The sequence below is a fragment of the Ursus maritimus genome, unplaced genomic scaffold, assembly GCF_017311325.1.
Source record: "Ursus maritimus isolate PB19 unplaced genomic scaffold, ASM1731132v1 scaffold_36, whole genome shotgun sequence".
NCBI lineage: Eukaryota > Metazoa > Chordata > Mammalia > Carnivora > Ursidae > Ursus > Ursus maritimus.
Genome location: NW_024426230.1, coordinates 11,196,129 through 11,223,655, shown reverse-complemented (window position 1 = coordinate 11,223,655; position 27,527 = coordinate 11,196,129). Strand labels below are relative to the sequence as shown.

The 27,527-nt window shown below is 37.2% G+C and overlaps 1 protein-coding gene across 4 annotated transcripts in view; it reads left to right on the top strand.

Annotated features, from left to right (window-relative positions):
- BAZ1A (bromodomain adjacent to zinc finger domain 1A) overlaps positions 1-26,846 on the top strand; it is a 92,472-nt gene extending 65,626 nt beyond the window's left edge. For 3 of the 4 annotated variants that reach the window (XM_040620832.1, XM_040620830.1, XM_040620829.1), the window contains 13 exons: positions 476-641; positions 905-1,018; positions 3,990-4,114; positions 7,279-7,875; positions 9,505-9,668; positions 10,381-10,535; positions 11,464-11,612; positions 18,674-18,921; positions 19,014-19,240; positions 20,805-21,274; positions 23,569-23,711; positions 25,323-25,410; positions 25,858-26,846. In XM_040620832.1, coding sequence (XP_040476766.1) covers positions 476-641; positions 905-1,018; positions 3,990-4,114; positions 7,279-7,875; positions 9,505-9,668; positions 10,381-10,535; positions 11,464-11,612; positions 18,674-18,921; positions 19,014-19,240; positions 20,805-21,274; positions 23,569-23,711; positions 25,323-25,410; positions 25,858-26,054 — 2,843 coding nt within the window. In that variant the 3' untranslated portion in view covers positions 26,055-26,846. The remainder of the gene's footprint in view (positions 1-475; positions 642-904; positions 1,019-3,989; positions 4,115-7,278; positions 7,876-9,504; positions 9,669-10,380; positions 10,536-11,463; positions 11,613-18,673; positions 18,922-19,013; positions 19,241-20,804; positions 21,275-23,568; positions 23,712-25,322; positions 25,411-25,857) is intronic. The other variant, XM_040620831.1, reaches the window with a different exon arrangement.
- Positions 26,847-27,527: the final 681 nt, after the last annotated feature.

The following is a 27,527-nucleotide window of genomic DNA, read 5'->3' as shown; positions in this document are numbered from 1 at the left end:
GCTTAATTTAATATGCTTATTTAAGAGTACATATAATAAAAGTAGAGCGCCTTCGTTCCTAACATTCACATAGTTTTTATAATTTGTAGTAGTGTTTTTTTGCAGTATTTTCAGAGTAGCGATTTGTTGCCATTTTTTTTAATTCATATGGTAATAATTTAGTTTTTATTTGAACTTCCTAAGTGAGCCTCAAAATTAAAACTTGAAAAAAATTCTTTGTCATTAGAAAATTTTTGATGTCTATTTATCTGGTCTATATGGCAGTTATTTGTATTTGAAATGCCTTGTATGTCACATACCTGTTAATTTGGATTCAGAGGTGCTTTTTTCTGAAGACATGCCATTGGCATGTTTGATCTTGAGACTTTTTCCTTTTCTTTATTAAGCATTTTCACGTTGAGCCACAAATCAAGATTTTTCAAACAGTTCCTTTTTGTCATTGATGATACAGAAGTTATTTACCAATTTTTGACAGGAGAAAAAATGAAGATACTTCATGCTCTCTGTGGGAAACTACTGACCCTAGTTTCTACTAGGGATTTCATTGAAGATTATGTTGATATATTACGACAGGCAAAGCAGGAGTTCCGGGAGTTAAAAGCAGAACAACATCGGAAAGAGAGGGAAGAAGCAGCTGCTCGGTAAGAGATAATTATAGTCAGTTGTGCTCATGAAGGTTGTTTATTTCCTTGCATCTGAAACGGTATTTCACATTGGGCTGTAACGCGATATTGGCTCACACTGATATTCGATGGCTTAACTAAGAGGTTATGAATGAATTACTACATTATAACTTGTGATAAATTTTAGAGCACTTTCCATAATTTTATGATTGAAAGCAATATGCCAAAAGTTAAAAGTATCTTCCATCAAATAAACCATAACATTTTATGTTAACTTTCAGAATTCGTAAAAGGAAGGAAGAAAAACTGAAGGAACAAGAACAAAAAATGAAAGAGAAACAAGAGAAACTGAAGGAAGATGAGCAGAGAAATTCAGCTGCAGATACATCTGTTGGGTATGGTTTGAGTTACAGTGCTCATTAGGCTTTACATAAAGAATAAAAATCAGCACCTTAAACTCTAAAAAGCTTTTCGAAAGTTTTAAAAACTAGTTTTCTAGTTTTTTTTATTTATAGGTACATAATAATTATACCAGGGACCTATGAAATTTTTATATATACAGTTCTCAAGTACACATGTGTTATGTTAAAAAATACTTTCAGGGAATCTAGGATTCATTTTCTCATAGAATTAATGTTATAAATGATAATTGCCCAGAAGACCTTTCAATAGGCTATTTTTAACCAGTAATACATTTCTAGCATTAATAGTGGTATCTGCCCCCACCACCATCACAGTTGTACACTGTGTTTCACAAAGCTCCTCTGAATTTATTGAGGAACAGGGATGAAATTGGAGGTTTTAATAGGTATAGGGAGAAGGTGGAAGCACGTTAAGTTATTTAGTGACTCAAGTACTCTGTTGCGTTTGAAAATATTTGGGATGAAAATTGGCTATGAAGACAAGTGGGAATTTTTGCATATTGTAGATGGCTAACCATATTCAAATTTTGCAGAAATAATTCTTTTATGAAATCTGCAAAAGAAGGTTCTAAAAATCTCAGTATTCTGAAATTCGTATATTGACTTTTAGTTATCCTTGCATATAAAAATACCTATTAGTCTTAAGGTCATAAGTCACAAACTTGTAACAGCTGCATTTTATATGGCCATCAGTAATACCTTAAGAAATGGAATTTGGACAGCACAGGAAAGTTAATCTGATACCTAAAGCAGAAGCAATCAAAGAAAAAAATAGATAATTGGATTTCTTCAAAATTAAAAACTTTTGTGCTTTAAAGAACACTGTTAAGAAAGTAAAAAGACAACCCAGTGAATGGGAAAAAATATTTGCAAAGCATATATCTAATAATGGTTTAATATCCAGAATATATGAAGAACTCATATAACTCAACAATAAAAGAACAACCCAATTAAAAAATGGGCGAAGGATTTTAATAGGCATTTCTCCAGAGAAAATAGATATACAAGAAGCACATGAAAAGACACTCAATATCATTAGTCATCAGGGAAATGCACATGAAATCACAATGAAATATTACTTCACATTTGCTAGGATGGCTGAAATACAATTAAGGGACAATAAGAAGCGTTGGTGAGAATGTGGAGAAATTGGAACTCTCATGTATTGCGGGTAGAGATGTAAAATGGTGCAGCTGCTTTGGATAAGTTTGGCGTCTCTCAGACAAGCAATTTGTTACCGTATGACCCAACAGTTTCACTCCTAGGTATATACTGAAGAGAATTAAGAGCATATGTTCACCCAAAAATGTATATACAAAAGTTCATAGCGTTATTGTTCTTAATAGCCAAAAAAAAAAAAAAGTAATAACGCAAATGTCCATCAGTTGATGAATGGATAAACAAAATGGTGTATTTCTTTGTTGGTATATCCATACAGCACAATGTTGTTCAGCAATAAGAAGGAATAGAATTCTCATACATGCTACAGTGTTGATGGACTTTGAAAACATGCTGAGTAAAAGGAGCCAGTCACAAAAGGCCATGTTGTGTATGATTCCATTTATATAAAAAGTCCAGAATGGGCAAATCCACAGCAAAAAGTAGATGAGTGGTTATCAGGGCAGTGGGGAAGAGGAAATGGAACGTGACTAATAATGGCTATGGGGTTTTTGTTTTGGAATGATGAAACTGTTCTGGAATTCGATAGGGATAATGACTCCGCAACCTTGCGAATATACTAAAAACCACTGAATTTGTCCACTTTAAAATGATGATTTTAGGATATGTGAGTTATAGCTCAATATTCTTTTTACATTTTATAAACCTTTTCCAGTTCTATTGAAATATAATTGACTTCTAACATTGTATTAATCATTTAGGGTGTACAACATAATGATTTGATATATGCATACGTTGTGAAATAATTACCACAGTAAGTTTAGTTGCTATTCATTACCTCCTATAGTTACAGACTTTTTCCTTGTGATCTCTTAATTTGGAAAAAAAGAAAAATAAGCACATTATAGATTCTGCCATTTCGTATTTTTTTAATCCTTATCTAGCCTCACTCATTTACGTTATCTCTCTGGCTCCTAAACACATTTGAGTTTGCAAACCTCTGTTTGGATAAAGAACATAAATGGTGGAACTTATTTCAAGGTTCATTACAGTTTTAGTTTTAATTTGGACAGTATAATGAATTAGATAAAATATCCATCTTGTGTCATTCAGCCTACTTGCTATATCTGAAATTCACCTGCTCTCCTCCACCATTTGTCTACTTTCTACTCTGAGCCAGCCATCACCTCCCAGCCAGCTACCTGGACTGTTACAGTGGCCTCTTGTCTCCCCTCATCTACTTTCTCTCCCAGATCATTTTCCACATAGCAACCAAAGTGCTTTCTAATCCTATCATTTCCCTTTTCTAAACTCTTCTAATTTTTTTTTTCCCATTGCTTTTTGAATCATGCCCTATAAAGCCCAGTATGATCTAACCCTGCCTTTTTCTCATCCATATCTTGGATTACTTCTTTTTGTTTTATATTTTTCTCAAAATGATAAGCTCCTTCCTTTTCTCAAAGGCTCAGAGCCTTTGCACATGTTACCCCCGCTTCTAGAAATGGAGATTTCTTCTCACCTGCCGCTTTGCCCCTCCTCAGTCTCCTTAGTCTCACAGTTTAAATGCCACTTCTTCAAGCAAGGTTTTCTTGATCCTTGAGACTAGATTTGGTTCTCCTTGAAATGCTTTCATAGCAACTTGAACTTCTCATTTTTTAATGGTTACTATATACTTTAATTTTATAATCGTGTTATTACCTGTTTTCTCTGCAAGAATATAAACTCTCTGTCATCTTGTCCACTACTTCCTAAACATAATGGCTAGCACTTCATAGGCAGGCAATATCTCATGAACGGAAAATAATCTCATTTTTTTTTCCTTAAGGGAGGAAGAAAGGGAAGATTTTGATACTAGCACTGAGAGCAAAGAAATAGAGCAAAAGGAACTTGATCAAGATACAGTCACTGAAGATGAAGATGACCCAGGATCACATAAAAGAGGCAGAAGGGGTAATACAGAAATTTCTTAAGGGCGTGCCTTCTTGTTTTTAATTAATAAGGCACTTTATAATTCAGCTATTCTGAAATATGTATTAGGTTACTTCATTTGTGATTGCAGGGTGTGTTTGTTTTTTAAATGCCCAAATCATAGCTGTGGTAAGTTTTTTAAATGGTGACCATTTTGTTAAAAAATGCTGTTAGAAGTTACATTCAGTCTTTATTCTCATGTCAGTTATACTTGAGGGAGGAGTGACAGTATTCATACTGTTTTAATAGGTCAGTTTCTCATAACTTCAACTTTTGGTTAGCGAGTTCTATTGAGTTTTGTGTTTACTATTTGATTTTAGGCCAAATACAAATTTTTATTCTATAGCATACTCAACATGCATTAAGTGCCTTTTAGATGCTAGAAATACAAAAGTCAGTAATCCTTATAATTGGTACCATATGGCTGAGAATGGAAGTCAACTACCTTGGAACAATTTCATGAATTGCTGGATCAAAGGGAATATATTTTTTGAAAGTTGTTGATAGAAATTACTTCTGAGGATCTTTAACCGTCTTCATTGACAACTATTGAAGGAGATTTTTAACTTTATTCTGTGCCTGTAATTTCAATGGTATCTTTTTTTTCTACATTATTTGCTAAATAGTTATAAGTAGACGGAAGATCTGTATCATGGAGGCTACATTTTCTGATTATAATGCAATTGATTTAGAAATCCAAACCAAAAGGCCTCATTTGATTAGTTTTAAGACATACTTCTAAGTAATAGGTCAAAGGAGAAACCATAAATGGAAACTAGAAAATATTTAAAACTAATCTATACTGAAAAAACTAATCAGTATTGTACATTAACACTTGTTGGATACAGTCCCTCTACTTAGAGGAAAATTTCTAGTTTTAATACATATTAGGAAGGAAGAAAGGCAAATTGAGCTAGGCATTCATATAAGAAGTTAGAGGTAGAAAACAGAATAATCCCTCCAGATAAAAGGAAACAATAGATGCAAGTAGAAATTAATAGAAAGTAATAGAAGAGAACAGCAAAGCCAAAAGTTTATTCTTTGAAAAAGTTACAAACTAGACAAATCTTTCTTCTGAAATCAATTTGGGAGCAGGGGGTGGGGAGTCACAGTAAGGTTAAGACTCAAAAGGGAAGCAACATAACTACAGATAAAGTAGAAATTTAAAGGTACAGGGATAGCATATACAGTTTTATGGAAATTACTTTGAAAGTGTAGGCAAAAATAAGCAAAATCCTAGAAAAATACACATTATAAAAATGGATTCACAAGAAATTTTAAAATGTGAATGGTCCTAAACCATTAGATCTTGAATCAGTGTTAAAAATCTTTCTACAGGGCACCTGGATGGTTTAGTTGGCTAAGTGTCCGACTCTTGGTTTTGGCTCAGGTCATGATCTCAGGGTTGTCAGATCAAGCCCTATGTTGGGCTCTGCACTGGGCATGGAGCCTGCTTAAGATTCTCTCTCCCCTTCTTCCTCTGTCTGACACCTGCTCTGCCCCCCTTCCAGAATTAAAAAAAAAAAAAAATCAGGGGCGCCTGGGTAGCGCAGTCGTTAAAGCATCTGCCTTCGGCTCAGGGCGTGATCCCGGCATTCCGGGATCGAGTCCCACATCAGGCTCCTCCACTATGAGCCTGCTTCTTCCTCTCCCACTCCCCCTGCTGTGTTCCCTCTCTCGCTGGCTGTCTCTCTGTCACATAAATAAATAAAATCTTTAAAAAAAAAAAAAAATCTTCCTACAACGAATACTTTGTTAAGTCCTGGACAGCTTTATAGGTGAATTTTCCCAAATTTTAAAGCAGCAGATAATTCTAATCTTATACAGACCCTTTCAAGCAAAAGAAATAGAAGAAATAACTCCCCAGCATTCTAAGCAATCTGTCAGTGATTGAAACGGGAGAAGTTTAATTCTTCAACACATCATAAAAGCCCAGGCAGGTCACCAGGAATCCAGGCTCTTTCTGTCTTGTTTGTACTGCCATCCTTAGGGTTTTGCTGCCATCCTCATATTCCAAAATGATTTATCCCCATGGCTCCATTCTGGCTAGTTGAAAGAAGGAAAATGAAAGAGGTACAACCCAGAGGTTACATATAATGCTTCTATTCCCATCTCTTTGATCAGAAGTTTCTCATGTAGCCGTACCTCCTGGGGAAACATTTCCTGGTGGGAAATGTCCTTTTTTTGAGTTGCTAGGTACCCAACTAAGCATTAGGGGTTCTGTTACCTTAAATCAGTGATTAGTAAACTACAGCCCATTGGCCAAATCTACCCTGCCTGTTTTTATATAATCCAGATAAACTGGTTTTTACATTTTTACATTTTTTAATAGTTGGAGGAAAAAGAATGATATTTTGTAATATGAAAATTATATGAAACTCAGATTTCAGTGACCATAGTTTTAATTGAACCCAGTCATGCTTGTTCATTTACATACTTTCTGTGGCCGCTTCCATGCCACAATGGCACAGTTGAGCAGCTGTGACAGAAACCATATGGCCCACAAAGCCTAAAAATACTTACCAGCTAGCCCTTTACAAAAGTTAGCTTGCTCACTCCTGCCTCAGAAAGGACTGAATGTGTGTGGCAGAATAACGGACTCGGGCTCACTCTCCAGTATGGCGATTGCAGTTTTTTGTGTGTCCCTTGTATTTAAGTGCACCGGTTTCTTATCAGCACAGTGTATTAGCCTGTTCAGGCTGCCATAATAAATAAAATACCACAGACCGGGGGCTTTAAACAACAGAAATGTATTTTCTCACAGTTCTGGAGGCTGGAAGTCCAAGATCAAGGTACCAGCAGGATTGATTTCTGGTGAGGCCTCTCTCAGGTTGCTGTAGCACCTTCTCGCTGTGTCCTCACACACAGCCTTTCCTCTATGCCCACAAGTGAAGAGAGTAAGCACCCTAGTCTCTTTCTCTTCTTAAAAGGACACCGGTCCTGAATTACTGTTTGAACTCATTTAACCTCAATTATTTCCTTAAGGCCCCTGTCTCCAAATATGTCAAATTGGGGTTTAGGATTTCAGCCTATGAATTTGGGGGGCATTCAGTTTGGTCCATAATACATAGTAACTTGGGATAGCTCTGTATTTTTCTGATGAAAATTTAAAATATGATGGTGATGATCAAATGTTTAAACTACAGGAAAAAGGGGACAAAATGGATTTAAAGAATTCACAAGGCAAGAAGAGGTCAACTGTGTAACAAGAGAGCCTCTTACTGCTGATGAGGAAGAAGCTTTAAAACAGGAACATCAACGGAAAGAGAAAGAGCTCTTGGAAAAAATCCAAAGTGCCATAGCGTGTACCAATATCTTTCCCTTGGGCCGAGACCGCATGTATAGGCGATACTGGATTTTCCCTTCTATTCCTGGATTATTTATTGAAGAGGATTATTCCGGTCTCACCGAAGACATGCTGTTGCCTAGACCTTCGTCATTTCAGAATAGTGTGCAGTCTCAAGAGCCTCAGGTATCCACTAAAACTGGAGAGTTTTTGATGTCTGAATCTACCTCCATCATCGACCGAGGTCCGTGTGATGCTTCTGTGCGGCTTCCAGAACCAGTGCGTAGGCCAAACCGGTGGTGCTTTTACAGCTCTCGTGAGCAGCTGGACCAGCTTATCGAAGCTCTTAATTCTAGAGGACATAGAGAAAGTGCCTTAAAAGAAACTTTGTTGCAAGAGAAGAGCAGAATATGTGCACAGCTTGCCCATTTTTCTGAAGAGAAATTTCATTTTTCAGGTAAATTTTCACTGAAAACTGTTTCTTTTCTTTTTCTCTTCCCATAGTCTCTGGTTCAGGTTTAAGCATTTGTCAAACTATTACAGCTGTATTTAAAACACCTTCTCTTTCATTTGGACCGTGCCCTCGGTTTGCAAGTTAGAGAATGTTTACCAGTTAGAGAAACAAGGTTCTCTAGATTTCACTGGGTTCCACTTGGATTATGAGGAATGACAGTGTGCGAAGCTCCGTGCTCTTCCGGATCTCATTCCCTGATCAGTAGACCCAATACCCAGGGCACTAAGGTTAATGTTAGTTTTAGACATTCGACATGATAGTGAGAGTTCAGTCGCTAAGGGTTTTGACTAAGGGTCCAGGGACAGGTTCCCTTAGTGATCACTTCGTTGGAGATGGGCAGCAAGGGCAGATCACATGGCAACATCTCCTATGTGATGCCTGGTTCATTGGTAACAGATCAGAGAAAGCAGGAAGGCGTTTTGGGGTATAAGTTTTCGTTATTACTAAACGATATTCTCTAGGTAAAGAACTCTTAAATTTAGGGGCATATTGTCACGACTACTTTAGTTGTCTTCAGGATTAAAAACTGTAGATCACAATTCTTTATTTAGCAGGTTTATTGGGATTTAGTTCATACACCATACAATTCACTCATTTGAAGTGTACAATTCAGTGGTTTCCATTATATTCACAAATGTGCAGCCATCACACAGTCAATCGTAGAACATTTCTATCACCTCAGAAACAAAGCCCAAATGTGTTTTCTGTCTCTGTCAGTTTCCTTGTCTGAACATTCTGTATGAATGTGATCATATAATATATGGTCTTTTGTGACTGGCTTACACTTAGCCTAATGTTTTCAAGGTGCATCCAGGTAAATAGCACATGTCAGTACTTCATACCTTTTTATAACCAAAAGATGTTCCATTATACAGACAGATAGATAACACATTTTATTTAACCATATGTTAGTTGGTGGATGTTTCTGTTGTTTCCATATTTTGGCAGTTATGAATCATGCTGCTGTAAACATTTGTACACAGGTTTTTGTCTCAACATAAGTTTTCATGTCTCTTGGGTATATACCTAAAAGTGAAATTATTGGGTCATGTGATAATTTTGTGTCATCATCTGAGGAACTGTCATACTGTTTTCCAAAGCAGCTGCACCATTCTGTATTCCTGCCAATAGTGTATGAGTTTTAAAAGTTTTCCACGTCCTTGGCAACACTTGTTATTGTCTGACTTTTAGATTCTAGCCCTTTTAGAGGTATGAAGTGGTACTTTATTGTGGTTTTGATGTGAATTTCCCTAATGACTAATAATGTTGAGCATCTTTTCATGGTCTTATTGCTATTTTTATGTCTTCCTTAAAAGTCTATTCATATCCATTCATTGCCCATTTGTCTTATTGGAATACCTTTTTATTGAGTTGTAAGAGTTCTTCAGATATTCTAGACAACAAGTTCCTTTTCAGATACCTGGTGTGCAAACATTTCCACCCCCCTGTTTTTTTCACTTGAGGATTTACTAAGTGGTTTTATATCAATTATCTCACGATCATACCATCACATTGGGGAAATTATATTTTTTAGTAAGAAAATCATAATAAAGGTATTGATGACTATTTCAGACAAACCTCAAACTGATAGCAAACCTACCTACAGTCGGGGAAGATCTTCCACTGCATATGATTCAGCTCAGATGTCTGCAGAAAGACAGCTTGAATTGAGGCTTAGAGATTTTCTTTTGGATATTGAAGACAGAATCTACCAAGGAACATTAGGAGCGATCAAGGTTTGTACCTGTTCCCCTTTTTAGTTTATCTAATTACCAAAGTTTTGGACATATTTGTTAATTTATTTGGTACAGGCAAGGCATGTGTGTTTTGAATAAATACCTGGGAGTGGTATATTTTTTATGAAAACTAAGTTTGTTCCCCTGTATCAAAATATTTATATATGGATAGAGATCTTTCTTAAATATACTGTATGGCTATCTGCTTTCTTAAACAGAATTTAGTGAACTTAATTCTTTTTAATTCTAATTTTTAGTATTTTTAAAATATCTGTTTTATGGTATTTTCATCCGAGATATTAAAATGTGTAAGGATATTTTCTTCTTCCTTGACTAGCTCCTGCCTGCTCTGCTGAGTCTGGTTTGTTTATTGGTTTCTTTGTTACCTTTTTAAAATCTGTAAGTAATTCATGCTTGATATGTGTGTTCTGTTCATTCCTTTGCTCTCATCTGTCACTTTTTTGCTACTATCAGGTGACCAATCTTAGAACTGTTTATGACTTCCCTATATAAGAGTGAGGTACTAAAGCTTCCATCTACGAATGATATGAATTTCATTTTGGCCACTTAGTAACCTTATTTTTAGATCCCTTTTTGATTCACAATCTGTTCTAGAATAGTCATGAATTTTTCATATGTACATTGAATGTCATACTTCTTAGGAACAACATATGCCATTTTTCCAGGTTGGTAAATTTGGGTTTTGTTACAGGTTACAGATCGACACATCTGGAGATCAGCATTAGAGAGCGGACGGTATGAGCTGTTAAGTGAGGAAAACAAGGAAAATGGGGTCATTAAGACTGTGAATGAAGATGTAGAAGAGATGGGAATCGATGAGCAAGCGAAGGTCGTTGTAAAAGACAGGTACAAAAAGGAGTTTTCTAAAATAACTCGCTTTTCCCTGCCATTTCAATTGTATGGTTCTTTTTAGTAAATGTTTCTTTTTAAAATCTTATCATGAGGACTTTTAATACTTGTAACCACTGACATGATCATTTTCCTCAACCTCAGGCTCTCTTTTAATCTACGTTATGCTAGTGCAGCCAAAAGACAGTAAATTAGGATAATGATAATTCTCAAGTTTAAAAAAAAAAAGTCTTTGAACTTAAGGTTTTTAAAGTAACTTTATACTATCCATTTTTCTTTTTCTGTAGGATAACTTAGTAAATTGTGGTAGGCTTAAGTATTATTTGAATTATTAATCAGAATGTATATCTGTAGATAGATACTTTGACTTTCAGAGTTATTTTTGGGTAACTCCCCTTAAGGAGTTTATTATTTAGAAGGAAAGGAAGATACGATACTGGGAGGGAAGACGTAGTACTGAAGGCTTTGAGCGAATAGGTTTGCGCATTTAAATGCTCATTTTAGCAGCAGTATGGAGATTTATTGCAAAGGGAATAAGACTGGAGGCTAAGGAACTACGTAGGAGGCAGCTTTCAGTGTCCCCGCCAGTAAAAGTTGAAGCAAGAGAAAAAGAGAGATAGGTAAGCTGCCTGGGATACTTACCGTTAAGGCCCATCACTGGGTCATCTACCTAGAACCTTTTCCCTAAGCCTTGTCTCATCCACTTTCCCCCCAAATAGTTGCCCTTCTGACCTCCTTAAATGATTTGGGATTTAGTTTAGCTCTTGATTCATGTATTTATCTCCCTTTCCTACTGGCTTATGTGATCTCCTGTGTGATTGAGGAAACTATTCCTTACACAGGTGTAAGTAAGCATTTGGAGGAATGCACTCAAGTTTTACCTAACAGTTTAAGTACCATAAACTCTTCCATGTTTTCATTGTAGACTTTTGGGCATAAAAACAGAAACTCCAAGTACTGTCTCAACTAATGCAAGTACCCCACAATCAGTGAGCAATGTGGTTCATTATTTGGCAATGGCACTTTTTCAGATAGAGCAGGGCATTGAGCGGCGTTTTCTCAAAGCTCCACTTGGTAAGTACCAGTTCTTACTTCCAAATACTAGTTATATTTTAAATGATTCTGAAATTGCCCTTTAATAGAAATTTATGGGCTGACACAATAAAATTGGCTCATTTGAAAAACTTGAGATTGTATTTTCATTTCAAAACATGGGTTCTTTCAGGTGAGATTTTTTTTAAAATAGCACTTAAGTACTTTTTATTCTAAATATTCATCTTAATGACTGTCTTTTTAACTATTTCTGTCAATCTTTTCTTTGGTGTTTCATCAAAAGAAAGATTACCAAAACCTGTGACTAGCCAGATCCTGCATAATCAAAAATTGTATGTAAATATTATCTAAAACAGAGCCCCAAAGAAGCTACTTAAGTGTCCACCATTAGGGATATGGTTTAATAATGTGGGTCACTGGGGTCCCTGGGTGGCTCAGTTGGTTGAGCAGCCGACTTTATTTCAACTTAGGTCATGATCTCAGGGTCGTGCGATCAAGCCCTGCTTTACGCTGCGTGCCCAGGGGAGAGTCTGCTTGAGGATTCCGTCTCTCCCTCTCCCTCCACTCATGCTCTCTCTAAAATGGATAAATAATTCTTTAAATAATAATAATAATTGGATAACTAACTGAGCACTGTGTAAGAAGCACTAAGTCAGAAATACCAAGTGTTAAAGGGTACATAAATGAGGAAATGCTCTATAATTTATGGTAGAATGATAGAAGTAATACTATCTGGATTGTGTTTTAGCAATTTATGAAATTAATATGTTTTTAGGGACTAATCTAGGAACGTAAACACTATGTCTTTAGGAAAATATGTTTCAAGTTCCAGATCAGTTTTGTTTTTTTTTTAAGATTTTATTTATTTATTCGACAGAGATAGAGACAGCCAGCGAGAGAGGGAACACAAGCAGGGGGAGTGGGAGAGGAAGAAGCAGGCTCATAGCAGAGGAGCCTGATGTGGGGCTCGATCCCATACGCCGGGATCACGCCCTGAGCCGAAGGCAGATGCTTAACCGCTGTGCCACCCAGGCGCCCCATGTGCCACCCAGGCGCCCCCCAAATCAGTTTTCATATCATAACTGCCTCTACTTCCCTGTGCTCTTTCTGATATGTTAATTAATAATTCATCATATTCAAGTTAGTTTGTATCTCAGTGCTGGGGTGCTAGAAGAAACAGTTTTTAAAAACCATATCTTGGGGCACCTGGGTGGCTTAGTCGGTTAAGCATCTGCCTTCAGCTCAGGTCATGATCCCAGAGTCCCGGGATCGAGCCCTCATTGGGCTCCCCACTCAGCACAGAGTCTACTTCTCCCTCTTCCTCTGCCCCTCCCCCGACTCATGCTCTCTCTCTCTCACTCGCTCACTCACAAATAAAATCTTTAAAAATAAATAAATAAAACCATATCTTTTTGGTCTCATATTGAGAGCAACTTGAATAAACTAAAGTCCTTTTTAAATTATTTGAATATTACCTTGTTTGAGTAATAAGAACAAAGTTTTAATAAATACATGGTGCTATCAAAATGTGAATATATTTTGGGGGTGCCTGGGTGGCTCAGTCTTTTAGCGTCTGCCTTCGGCTCAGGGCGTGATCCCGGCGTTCTGGGATTGAGCCCCACATCAGGCTCCTCCACTGGGAGCCTGCTTCTTCCTCTCCCACTCCCCCTGCTTGTGTTCCCTCTCTCGATGGCTGTCTCTATCTCTGTCAAATAAATAAATAAAATCTTTAAAAAAAAAAAAAAAGAATGTGAATATATTTGTAAAATGTCTGTTTTGAAATTGAAGAGTTTATGGCCAGTATCTCATTGTTCTTATAAGCCTATTCATATTTTTATAAATTGATAATTCCACCATGAGCTCAATGACTCACTTTTCAGATGGGAAAGTAGCAGTTGTAGAAATAAATATGTATGGTCATAGCTCACAAAAATATTAGTTTGTATTTCCTATATCACTCTTATTTCCCAGTCTTCAATATCTCTTAATATTTTCTGCATCTTGGGGCACCTGGGTGGCTCAGTTGGTTAAGTGTCTATCTGCCTTGGGCTCAGGTCATGATCCTGGGGTCCTGGGATCGAGCCCTGGGTCAGGCTTCCTGCTCAGCGGGGAGTCTGCTTCTACCTCTCCTCCCCACTCATGATCTCTCTATCTCTGTCGCTATCTCTGTCTCTTTCTCTCAAATAAATAAAATCTTTAAAAATATGTATTTTCTGTGTCTAAATTGAATTACATATACAAGGGATCCCTCTCTATTATTTCTTACAACCACATGTGAATCTACAATTACTAAAATTAAAATTTCAATTTAAAGCTATTTGTAAATTATGTAGGCCTTATAAATATTTCACTATGACTCACTAATTCTGTGATTCCAAAAGAGATAAAATGCAGTTCTGCTGATTTTTCCATTTCTGAAACTGACATCAATTAAAGTTGTTTATAAATTCAAGGGGAAGAAATCAGATTGTTTATAGTGTGTCCATATTTCATCAGTACATCTTATTGAATATTTAAACAAAGGGGAAAAGTTAACGCTGGGAGATGTTACAACTTACGTCTAGTGGGTTATCTGAGAGCTGTAGTGTTCTTTATGCTGGTTTGTATACAGCGGTTTTGGAACATTCATTTCATCCTAAGGGATATAAAAGGAACAATTTGGATTTGAGGACTTAAAAAAAGGTGAAATAAGGGGCGCCTGGGTGGCACAGCAGTTAAGCGTCTGCCTTCGGCTCAGGGCGTGATCCCAGCGTTATGGGATCGAGACCCACATCAGGCTCCTCCGCTATGAGCCTGCTTCTTCCTCTCCCACTCCCCCTGCTTGTGTTCCCTCTCTCGCTGGCTGTCTCTATCTCTGTCAAATAAATAAATAAAATCTTTAAAAAAAAAAAAGGTGAAATAAGAAAAGTTCGACTTACTTTGGTGGCAAATGTTGATCAAAGTTTAAATGTTGATCATTTATAATACGGATCTTATCATCTACCATTGTTGTCCCATAAAAAGTTAATAATTGGTGTCTGTACCTTTTTATATTATGTTTAAGCCTTTGGATGATCTGTTTTGAATGGGACAACAAGAGATAGAGGTGCCTAAGGGGTTTTAAGATAATCTAAATATTTAGAGCAAGGTAATCAAGAATATCCTTAATCTGGGAGAGAAATGGGGATTCCGCTTTATGAATGTTTGAGATAGGATATGTATTAAAATTCTCTATTCTTCTGATTATTTTTCAGCATAGCAAATTAACTGTGGTAGGAATTTTCCCAGTTTAGCTTCAGAGATTACTTCAGTTTCTTGAGGAAGCCAGTAAGAAATAAAAATTCTTCTATTCCACATTCCTTAGGATGTCCCTTTTATTCTAGCAATTAATCACATTAATAAAACTAGGCTTTTTTTAACTTGAGGAAGATATTCATATTTGAATAATTTTAGGTAAGATATGTGAGAATTGTTTGTTTAGGTTGGTAATTTCATCATTTATAAAGTCATGCTTATGGTTACACCCTTAAGCTATGAAAAAAATCCTTGAACTAACTTTATCAATTTGAAATTAGGTAACACAGAAATTAATAAAGATCAAAGGGGAGATAGAAAAAAAAAGGACAAGAGAAAAAGAGAGGAAGATTAATCTAGTGTGAGAGATGGTAAATTTTTAACTTTTTAAAGAATTTTTTCTTTTTAAAGAATTATGATTTTACTTTCTGTGTTGCTGAGTACTGGTTTGAATATTTAGCTTTTGACAGAAAACCTTGAATTTAATTTTTTTTTGGAAAGGAGTGAGGTTAGGGACAAGCTTATAAAACAGTATCATCTTCCTCCCATTTTTCTTCTACACTGCCTACCTCAGCTAATGAAACATTTAAAAATTGGTATATAAAAAGTTGACATCGTGAATCTTAGTATACTTAAGTTATTAGTGAAAAAGATGAACGGTGATGGAAGGTATGTTTACTTACTTTGCATATAGTATTTATTTACAGCTTTTTTTTTCTTTTCTTTTTTTTTTACTAGCATAGGAAGAGTTATAGGGTGGGAGTTTTTGTGTTGTTTTATCTCCGAGAAAAACTTACATAGCATGATCACACGGATTACTGTGTAGTGGCAGTTAACCATATGAGATCTCCCAGTGTAGTATTTGATCATATTGACTCTACCTTTATTTCGTATTAGTAAAATCCTAATCCTAATTTCTTGAGGAATTTATTTGTGCTAGCATGGTGAAAGATAAAAGAGAAGCAAGACATTTCTGCCCTTGAGAGTTTTATAATCTGGAGAAGCAGCAAGACAATTAACAGAAAAATGAAATCAATTGTATACATTGTTTTTTATCCTTATTTAGGTACTATATAAAATGTGAAAATGTCAACATCCATTTAAAAGTAATGGGCTAGGGGCGCCTGGGTGGCACAGTCATTAAGCGTCTGCCTTCGGCTCAGGGCATGATCCCAGCGTTCTGGGATCGAGCCCCACATCAGGCTCCTCCGCTGGGAGCCTGCTTCTTCCTCTCCCACTCCCCTGCTTGTGTTCCCTCTCTCGCTGGCTGCCTCTATCTCTCTCAAATAAATAAATAAAATCTTAAAAAAAATAAAAGTAATGGGCTAAAAATTGGACCTTAAGCTACCATTGATTTAATTTTCTTAAAGCACCCTCTTTGATCAAAACCCATAATGTTTCACCAACTTTTGAGTTAAAAATCATTCAAACTGACTTTCAAGGTTCCAAAGGCTCTTCACAGTTTTGTCTTTTTCTTCCACTCTTCCACATTGGCCTGTATCAGCCTTATCTCTTGCACTTACTAATAAGAATGTCCTCTGAGTTATCCAGAAAAATCTCTTCAAGATCTTTGAACCAGCAATTTTTGTTGCCTCCTTCCATAGAGGTCCTGCTCAGGCCAGAACTTTTCATGAAGCGTCATATCAAAAAGCCATGGTAAATGGAAAACCCAAAATGAGAGGGTGGAAATAAAGCAGATGGGCTGTATTATTGCATTTATTTCCCACTTCGCTAATATTTCTCTTTAGCTTTGCCTGAAGAGCCATTCGATCCATTCATTTTTTCCCTCTCCCATTGAGTTATCACTCAATTATTTTTGGAGGTTCTTATGCTTTTTCAAACTGCTTGGTTACTTGTATTTTCAAACATTTATTTCTTAAAACGTATTAAAATAGTTATTTTATATTCTGTGTCTAATTCTAATCCTTCAAGTCTTTATGGGTCAGATGCTGCTGGCTCTTGCCTGTAGTGTTTTATTTCCACATGTGCATTGTGGGTTTTGACTATTAACTCTCATTCCTCAGAACTTGATCTATGGAAATTTCTTCAGAGAATCTGCAAGGATTTGTACTTGTTTCAGTCATTCACCTGAGGTCACTACCAACCTGAACCACTTCAAAAATCTTACATTTTTTCAGGTTTTAAACTGTTTAACACATTGCTTGTAGTTACATGTTCTCGGGGTAGATTTATTTTCCCTCTCCACCCAACTTAAAGGTGCAGATAAGCAGATTTCCTGGCTACTTCTTTCTTTTTTCATGGTACCTTTGTCCACCCTGAAGCCTGAGGGGATAGCCTATTGGAGTTCTAGCTTTTCAGAAAGTATTCAGCACATTGGGTGAGCCCTAGATTGCATATCCTGTCTCTCTCATCCTGCCCAACAAACAGAAGCTCAAGACTTCTTAGTATTTGGCAGGTCTGCTCTTTTGACTTCAGCTCCTGTGTATATCTTCCCTCTCCCAGCTATATAAAAAATTTCTTAAAGGTGTAGGGACCATAGAAGAGACTTGTTTTGTATCTTCTAAACTGTTGCACACAAGAGGAACAGTATAATGCAGGAATATTGGTAACAGTAACATTATTCACTCCATGACAGGCATTTTACTTGTCTTGTGTATATTATGCCACTTAATCTTCCCAACAGCCCTCAGAGGTGGATACTATCCACATGTTACTGTTGGGGGACCTGAGGCACAGAGGAGTTAAGTAACTTGACCCAGCTCACATTGGGGAGCTAGTATTTACCTCAAGGCTGACTGACTCCAGAGCCTGCATTCCCTTAACCATTATGCTACTGCCCAAGAGGACTTTTTTTGAGGATAATAGTAGGAAATTTGTCATAAGAGAAACAAACTATATATGGAGTCTTATATAACTTGTAGAATTTTGACATTATGTGGTAGTCCCTTCATAATTAAGTATAATGTCAGGAAAATTAAAGTGGTAGTAATAATTGAAGATTAATTAAAGGGAGAAATCACATGCCAATGTAAAATGATAGACTGGCTAGTTAGTGCCATCTAATCAAATGACTCTTAATAAATTTTTTAGTCCAGAAGACAAAAGAATGACATTATTAATGAAAAAAAGTTTCAAATGTTCCTATGTAAATATTGGTGCTGAAAGTTCTTGTGGGAAGTGTGGGGTATTAGCACTTTTTAATTTACCTCATTTAAAAAATATTTTCTTAGAGATAGAAGACAACAGTTGGCATTTCTACAAAATTGATATTTTAATAGCTTTATTGAGATATGATTCACATACATAAAATTCATCTTTTTAAAAAGTGTATAATTCAGTGGGTTTTAGTATAGTCACAGTTGTACAGCCATTCACCACTATCTAATTTCAGAAAATTTTCATCAGCCCTGAAAGAAACCTCATATATGATTGATATTTAACTTAGAGAGCAGTCTGTCTTTTATCCGAAAAGAGGAAGCAATGTTCTTGATTCAAATGGATAGTAACTGACTTGTAATAATATTTAGCTCGTTCTCTAAGTCAGGTCAAGAACTGATAAGAAAGACTAGATTGAGAACACATTGCCTAAGTTATTTTTCTCTTTTTAACTATTGGAATCTGAAAGCTTTTGATTTCCGGATTTAAGGAATTCCTTATGTCACAAACAAGATGTGGCTCAGCAAATACCTTCTTTAACATGAGGTTTTTGTTTTTAATATCAACGCGATCTTTTTGTTAAGTTTTAGAAGAACTTTAAAATCTAACCCGTTTAAAATACCAAAAAAATAGTTCTAGGAGATACCTAAGGGTTGCCTAGAAACTTAAATCACTTTACCTTTTCATTTAAGATGCCAGTGACAGTGGGCGTTCTTACAAAACAGTCCTGGACCGTTGGAGAGAGTCTCTCCTTGCTTCTGCTAGTCTATCCCAAGTCTTTCTTCATCTCTCCACCTTGGATCGTAGTGTGATATGGTCTAAATCTATACTGAATGCTCGTTGCAAGATATGCCGAAAGAAGGGCGATGCTGAAAACATGGTACTTTGCGATGGCTGTGATCGGGGTCATCATACCTACTGTGTTCGACCAAAGCTCAAGGTAGTTTTTCCCTCTTGTACTTCTTAGATTTGAATGGAGCGATCGAGGTTTTGAGTGACAGATGATTAATGATCATTTCTGTGATTTGTCAGACTGTGCCTGAGGGAGACTGGTTTTGTCCAGAGTGTCGGCCAAAGCAACGTTCTAGAAGACTCTCTTCTAGACAAAGACCATCCTTGGAAAGTGATGAAGACATGGAAGACAGTATGGAAGGTGAGGATGATGACGTTGATGATGACGACGAAGAGGGTCAAAGTGAGGAGGAGGAGTATGAGCTGGAACAAGATGAAGACGACTCCCAAGAAGAGGAGGACGTCAGGTGAGTCCTAACATGCAATAACATGGGAGCTTGTGTCGTAACTGGACAGTCTTTGACTACTAGAATACCAATGGAATGATTGGGATCCATAAATTTTAAAAAACTGGTGTGTAATATAGTGGCCTGAAGTTATCCTTGCTTTAGTATTATAAGCATTCGAAGTTATTCCTGAGGGAGTGTAGTACCTACGTGAGTTTAGCCAGATCACAAAGTCAAATACGAGTTCACATTTGGACAGGAGTACCAATTCAGACCCCCGTTAAGTTTGATTTTACTTAATTTTATTCCTAAAGCAGCAAATAAGCGTTCCAGAGAATATTCACGAGCTAAAGGTGAATGCAGCTTCCCAGTGCCCCTCTTGCTTTTTCAAGGAGTTAGACTCAAATATTGATGATCTTGGCATCTACAGAGAGGGAGATGCCAGGAAGCACGTGGTATTGTTACACTCCTTCCACATTAGCACCCAGAAACAACTGCTATACTACCATGTAACCAGGTGTTCTGCAACTTCGCAAGCTGTGTCACCCAGGCCTAATGAACGGGTAACCTGAGGTAACCTCAGTCAAAGTAGGCCCTAAACCTGTGGTTTCTGAATTCCATGCTAAGAATCTCTTTGCCATCTTCTGATTCTTACTGTAAAATACAAAACCAGGTTCAGCCTTTTAGTAAACTCCACCCCCAACACGGGGCTAGAACTGACGACCCTGAGATCACAAGTTACACGCTCCACTGTCTGAGCCAGCCAGGCGCCCGGAGGTTTGACCTTTTAATTGCATTATTCCTGCTGTGGCAGCACTAGAGCATTCTCCCCTTATTTGTCCCTGAGACCTCCCCACCTTTTTAACATTTGAACCCCATTCATGTGGAATCAGGGAAGTGGATATAAAGAAAGGGCAGCTTTGAACTGACGAAGTACAGAAAGGCCCATCTGCGGAGGACAGAGCAAGCCACCCCATGTGTGGTAAGCAAGTCGCTAGTTTTTACCAGCTCAGCTAGCAGAAGCCGTTGTCCCTGTAGATTATAAGGGCAGTATTTGAGTTAAACATAAAAATGATAAAGAATTTGGAAAATTCTTGGAAATATTTTAGGTAAACTGGAAGTCCAGATATGTGGGGAGATGGATAAAAAGAGGCTTAATGGGGTTGTCTCATCCTTGTCTACCACTTAAAGGCAATTAAAAGATCGAACCTCGGGGCACCTGGCTGGCTCAGTCAGTGGAGCGTGTAACTCGTGATCTCAGGGTCGTGAGTTCTAGCCCCATGTTGGGGGGTAGAGTTTACTAAAAGGTTGAACCTGGTTTTGTATTTTACAGTAAGAATCAGAAGATGGCAAAGAGATTCTTAGCATGGTATTCAGAAACCACAGGTTTAGGGCCCACTTTGACCAAATCTGTAGGTTACCTCAGCATCAATGGTAATGAAAAGTATTGGTCTCTTGCAGCATAAGGACACCAAAGAAATGTACGTAGAACTCATTGGCCGAATAATAGAACAAGGGGAATAGAAATAATCTTACATGCATCATTTCTTTGTACAATAATTATGTTTTCTAACAATATTTACAGCCCACCAAAACGAGGAAGACCGCAAGTTAGATTGCCAATTAAAACAAGAGGGAGACTTAGCTCTTCTTTCTCAAGCCGTGGCCAACGACAGGATCCTGGAAGATACGCTTCAAGGAGTCAGCAGGGTACACCCAAAACAGCTGTCTCCTCTAAAACCACTGGTCGAAGCCTTAGAAAGATAAAGTCTGCTCCTCCGACAGAAACGAAATCTTTAAGAATTACCGGCCGTTCTACTCGCCAGAGTTACGGCCCACTGCAAGCAGATGTATTTGTGGAACTCCTTAGTCCTCGTAGAAAACGCAGAGGCAGGAAAAGTGCTAATAATACACCAGAAAATAGTCCCAACCTCCCTAACTTCAGAGTCCTTGCCACAAAGTCAAGTGAGAAGTCAAGATCACTAAATGTTACTCCAAAACTTTCTCTCCAAGATAGTGAGTCCAAGAGAAGAGGAAGGAAAAGACAATCTACAGGTATGAAGAAGTCTAATTTAAGTTATTCTTACCTAAGAAAATGGAATAATTTGGGAAGGTTGGGTGTTGAGATATTTTGCATCATCTCCTAAAGGCTGCCATAAGACAGAGTGACTAGGGAGCAACCTGGCCTGAAGCATAATATTCATCGAAGGGGCAGCTATTTGGGGAATAAGGTAAATTATATGATGAGTATTTTTCTAGTAGTGTAGCAGGGTAATTGTGAGAAATTCGCAGTGTGCTGTTTCTAATGCGGAGATTTGGCCAACATTTCAGTAGTGCCAGTAGAACACATTATAACACATTGCATTCTCTTCTACCCTTTCCTCCTTTAAAATACACATACTCGGGGCGCCTGGGTGGCACCGCGGTTAAGCGTCTGCCTTTGGCTCAGGGCGTGATCCCGGCGTTATGGGATCGAGCCCCACATCAGGCTCCTCCACTGGGAGCCTCTTGTTCCTCTCCCACTCCCCCTGCTTGTGTTCCCTCTCTCGCTGGCTGTCTCTCTCTCTGTCGAATAAATAAATAAAATATTTAAAAAATAAAATAAAATAAAATACACATGCTCATCATCACCTAGACAAGCTACATTGGGTTATTTGGGAAGTTTCCCATCTGACATACTAAATTTGGGGGCAGGGGAGAAATGGAGTAATATTACTAGGGAGTGATCACTGGCTATCTTTTTAATTCTGATAATTGTTGTTTATAGTCATCTTTATCCAAATAATAATCTCTTTATTCATTTCCTCAATTCTGTTATATTTTTCCTTTAATGTCAGTAGTAATAAAACTTTGATAGTTCCAAAAACTGAAGTTAGACATAGAAAATGATACTGTTCCTTGAAAACTATAGTTCGGTTGTATTGCATTATTCAAATACATGACAGGATTAAGTAGTTCATTGGTGAAAGAATGGAAGACAGTTAGTCTGTGTATGCAGTCACCAGATTGTTGGGGTGGTAGGAGGGTGTTGTATCAGGTAACTTGGCACCAAGATCTAATTTAGCTTTTCCTGTCCCCTTATCTATCTGTTTTGCTGTTCTCCAATTCTGAACTTTAAGCTATTTGGAAACATAGTATACCTAAAACGTTTGTATTCTAAAAAACTCTGCTAAGGAAAAAAAAAATTAAACTGGTGTATAAAATTACTAACCTGGTTCCAATGACAAACAAAGGGGGAAATGTATGCATTTACATTTAAGAGAATTTAAACATCTGAATTCATAATATGAACTATGCTACCCTTTTATACTAATTCATATACTTCAGATTTCATTATATATACATTAGGTTTTATGAGAAAGCATTTTGCTTTAAGAAAGTCTCCATATAAAATTAAGATAAGAGGGGCACCTGGGTGGCTCAGTCAGTTGAGCAACTGACTCTTGATTTTGGCTCAGGTCGTGATCCCAGGGTCATGGGATCGAGCCTCACCTCGGGCTCCAAACACAGCATGGAGTCTGCTTGTCCCTCTCCCTCTGCTCCTCCCCCCTACTTGCTCCCTTTACTCCCTCTCTCTCTCTCCCCCTCAAATAAATAGGAATATTATCTTTAAGATAATCTTTTATTTCGTTGTTGAGCATTACATTTCTATTATGCAAGGTAATTTATGAAGTGGCCTACTTGCTAGATCTGAAGAGGTTGCTTTCCTAAGGATGTGTTTCAGGATATTCTGGAGAATTGCTTGCTTTCTTTTTATTATAGTTGAAAAATTATTTTTAATAAAATGGGCTAAAAAATAATCTATAAACTTTGTGTTCTAGGAATTTTCTTTTATATTACAGTGCTTTTACAACATGTTCCCAATGAATGTTTAATTAATTTGGAAATTTTATGATCAAAAAGTAAATAGTGGGGGCACCTGGCTGCCTCAGTTGCTGGATCATTCAACTCTTGATCTTGGGGTTGTAAGTTTGAGCCCCACATTGGATGTAAAGATTACTTAAAAATAAAATCTTTGGGGTGCCTGGCTCGCTCCGTCAGAAGACCATGTGACTCTTTATCTTGAGGTCGTGAGTTCAAGCCCCCACGTTGGATGTAGAGATCACTTAAATAAATACATTTTTTAAAAATTAATAATCATAAAAAATAATAAAAATAAACTTTTTTAAAACAAAAGAAAGAGTGAATATTTGGTCCAGATTTTCATGTTTCAGAATATAAGTTAATTTATTTCAATATATATAGAATGTCAATTTTCTGTTTGAATTAGGTTGTATTTATATACCCATTTAGCTTGTAGTGATCAAATATTTTGCTTTGTCATCACCTGAAATTAACTCTTTGTTTAGAATCCTCTCCTGTGACTCTGAATCGAAGGAGTTCGGGCCGACAAGGAGGAGTTCACGAGCTGTCTGCTTTTGAACAGCTTGTGGTGGAACTGGTACGGCATGATGACAGCTGGCCTTTTTTGAAACTTGTTTCTAAAATCCAGGTAATATTATTAAACTTGATAAAATGTATTCACGTATATTATCTGATTTAGTCTGCATGGCAACTTGAAGAAAGTCAGAACACCCGTTAGTCACTATATACTTTGTTTTTTAAACACTTGGAAAGTTAGCTTCCACACTGAAAAAAAGGGCATTAGAGCGCATTCTCTCCCCAGTCCCTTCCAATCCTATGACTGATTCTCATGAATGATGACAGTGGGTTGAAATAGCTTCAGTGTGTTTATTCTGTGTAATGAGTATGAGTATATCAACTGTGTGCTATTACTGGTATTTCTGTTATGTGAAACAGCTGTTCTCAAACTTCAGCATACACCAGACTCACCTGGGCGGGCTTGTTAAAACACGGGTAACTGGGCCTCACCCCAGAGTTTTGTTTTGTTTTTTTTAAGATTTTATTTATTTATTTATTTGACAGAGAGAGAGAGAGAGACACGGCAAGAGAGGGAACACAAGCAGGGGGAGTGGGAGAGGAAGACACAGGCTTCCCACCAAGCAGGGAGCCTGTCACAGGGCTCAATCCCAGAACCCTGGGATCGTGACCTGAGCCGAAGGCAAACGCTTAACCGACTGAGCCACCCAGGCCCCCACACCCCAGAGTTCTTGATTCACTAGGTCTGGAATGATGCTGATGGGGCTGGTCCAGAGACTACTGCAGGAGAACACTAATGTGAAAGATAGGTACTCTTGGAAAACAGAGAGGGCCTAAAACTAAGGCATTTGAGATGGCGCTGGAGTTATCTGTATATGTGGGGCAGACTGATGTGCCACAGCAGATAGGACAGTGTTACAGCGCTGTAATAGGAGTTCTTCTAATGGACTTCCAGAAGTAGAGAAGAAAAGGAAATTGATTTGAGCATTTCAGAGGGAGAGAATAGCAGGAATGTGAAAGTTTTTAATGGAAGAACTGTGTGGTCATTAAAGATAGGTGGAATTTCAACAGTGCGAAATAGAATAAGGACATTTCATGAAAAGGGCATGAAAAGTTAAAGACCCAGAAGTGAGAATATGGGAAATGATGGGTAGTTTGAATGGAACGGTGGGTGTGTTAGAGAGGCACAAGTAGATTATAAAGGGTTTCACGTGTCAGGTGTGTTAGGTGAAGATTTCTGAATGCAAACGTGACACCTTCCAAATTCTCCTTTGAGATTTCTAGAGCAAGAATGTGAAGGATTAATTACCATTGAATAACACCCATAAAAATTAAATCTCCATTTGACTCTAAGTCATTTTTCCTGAGTAGTTTTTGTGCTGAACTAAGTTTTGTTACATACATTTTATTATTTATTACAAATGCAATAATGCTCATTAAATAACTTTATAGATACATACATGTATCTCTTTGAAGAGAAACAGAGACACAGCACACAAGCAAAATCATAAGCTTTTTCTTTTCACAATAAGTTGTCATTTTTTATGGTATCAAATAAGCTTCTACAACATTATAGCGACTGAAACATATTAAGCGGTTTTAATGGAATAATAGTATTCGGAGATTAATATTCAGTTGCTTTTAAGTGCAGAACCTTCACATATTTGACCACTTATCTCTGATAAATTTTCTATAGGAGAGATATATTTGAATTATTTTACAGGTCCCAGACTATTATGACATCATCAAAAAGCCCATTGCCTTAAATATAATCCGTGAAAAAGTGAACAAATGTGAATATAAATTAGCATGTAAGTAATTTATGTTTTTTCCTGATAATTATTTGTGTTTAAAGAGGTAACGGCTGTTTTCCTTGTGATTTAAATGATGGATATTAATGTGATTGTGTAGATGGCATCCCAAGAGGTCTAAAATGCTGGTCTGTGTAGATGAAAGATGGATAGGGATTTGAATGAGTTAGATATTTCGTAGAGTCTGATCCTAGCAGAAGTTCTGCGTAATTATGTAACATTCCTAATTACGTCATCACATAGTTTCAGTCGAACAATGTTACAGCATCTGTGGTTAAACAGTTTGAAGCTTTGGACCTGCTACCTTGTTTCCGAGGCTTCAATTTCTAAAGAAAAAAGGGGGCTTCCATTTTCTTAACGACGTTTCCAGATATCACGTAAACAAAAAAAATTGTGTGTATAATTTATGTACTTTTATTCTAATCTCATTTGGTTTTTTCTTCCTAGCGGAATTTATCGATGATATTGAGTTAATGTTTTCGAACTGCTTTGAGTACAACCCTCGTAACACAAGTGAAGCAAAAGCTGGAACTAGGCTTCAAGCGTTTTTTCATATCCAGGCTCAAAAACTTGGACTCCATGTCACGCCTGGGAATGTGGATCAAGTCAGCACACCGCCAGCTGCAAAAAAGTCACGAATCTAATTTTGTCCTTCTAAAGGATATATTTGAGGAAAACAGATTGTTCATGAAAATGGGACATTAAATCATGCTCTAAAGCAGACATGTATATATAAAGCGATAACAGCTGATCAACCGCACTGAAGTGTGGCCTGCACTATATTCTCAATTTTAATATTAAGCACTCAGGAGAATGTAGGAAAGATTTCCTTTGCTACAGTTTTGTTCAGTATCTAATAAGTTTGATAGATGTATTGGATACAGTACTGGTTTACAGAGGTTTTTGTACATTTTGAGATCATTCATGTGTCCCAATATCTTTGAAAACATTTTTTCACCTGTGATTTATTTTGTCATTGATTTCTTTTTTAGCAGTGGTGTTAAGGAAGATTTATCTGTATACAGATAAGTCTGTTACAGCACAGCTTAGAAAAGTATGTATGTCTAAGAATTGTTTAATGAACACATTCTTTCAACACTACACATGAATGAATCCAATTTTATATCCTTGAAGTGCTGTACCAGTGCTGGCTGGAGGTATTAAGTCTGAGTTTATTAACTAGATATTTATTTAGCATTCAAAATAATTTGTGAATTTGTTTTGTATTTATAAAATTTGTACCTGGAAAATGTTCTTTAATTTTTTAAACATTTTACTGTGTTTTTGTTTTATTTCTCTAACTTCCTTAATGATCAATCAATAAAAGGTAATACCCTCCCTTTTCCCTGACAGTTCTTTCAGTTTTATAGAACTGTATTACAAGTTTCTATGTACAACTTTTTAAGTGTACAAATAAAATGATACATGTTTTTCAAGTATTCTGAATCTGGAGTTTTTACAAATCAGAGTTGAACTATTACATGTGATGCGTACTGGCCATGGGAACTAATGCGTTCTTGCACCTGAGTCTCTATGGCAGTGATTTGCATCTTTTTCGGCCCAAACCCTTGGAGGAGTGAGATGCCTCCCATTAGGAACAGTAACAGTCTGTGACGAGGATTCCCAGTAAAGGGAAGAAAGAAAGTTTGGAATATGACTACCTGGTTAAAGAACACCACTCAGAAATTGTTAAATAAAATAGCAAGTGCTGTTTCTTACGTGTGGAAGATAGACAGGGGCTTCAGTTCCATAGGAGTAGCTGTTCCTTTTCAGGATGCAAAAGGCAGATGTCTTCTCCGGGACTTTTTGGGAGGCAGTAGAGTCATCCCTCTATCTGCACGGCTAAATCTTGACAATACTATATTCTCATTTAATTATGTTTCTTTGGGTAGTTACCCCTCTTTCATGTCTTTTTTTTTTTTAAGATTTTTTTTTATTTATTTATGTGACAGAGAGACAGCCAGCGAGAGGGAACACAAGCAGGGGGAGTGGGAGAGGAAGAAGCAGGCTCCCAGCAGAGGAGCCCGATGTGGGACTCGATCCCGGAACGCCGGGATCACGCCCTGAGCCGAAGGTAGCCGCCTAACGACTGCGCTACCCAGGCGCCCCTCATGTCT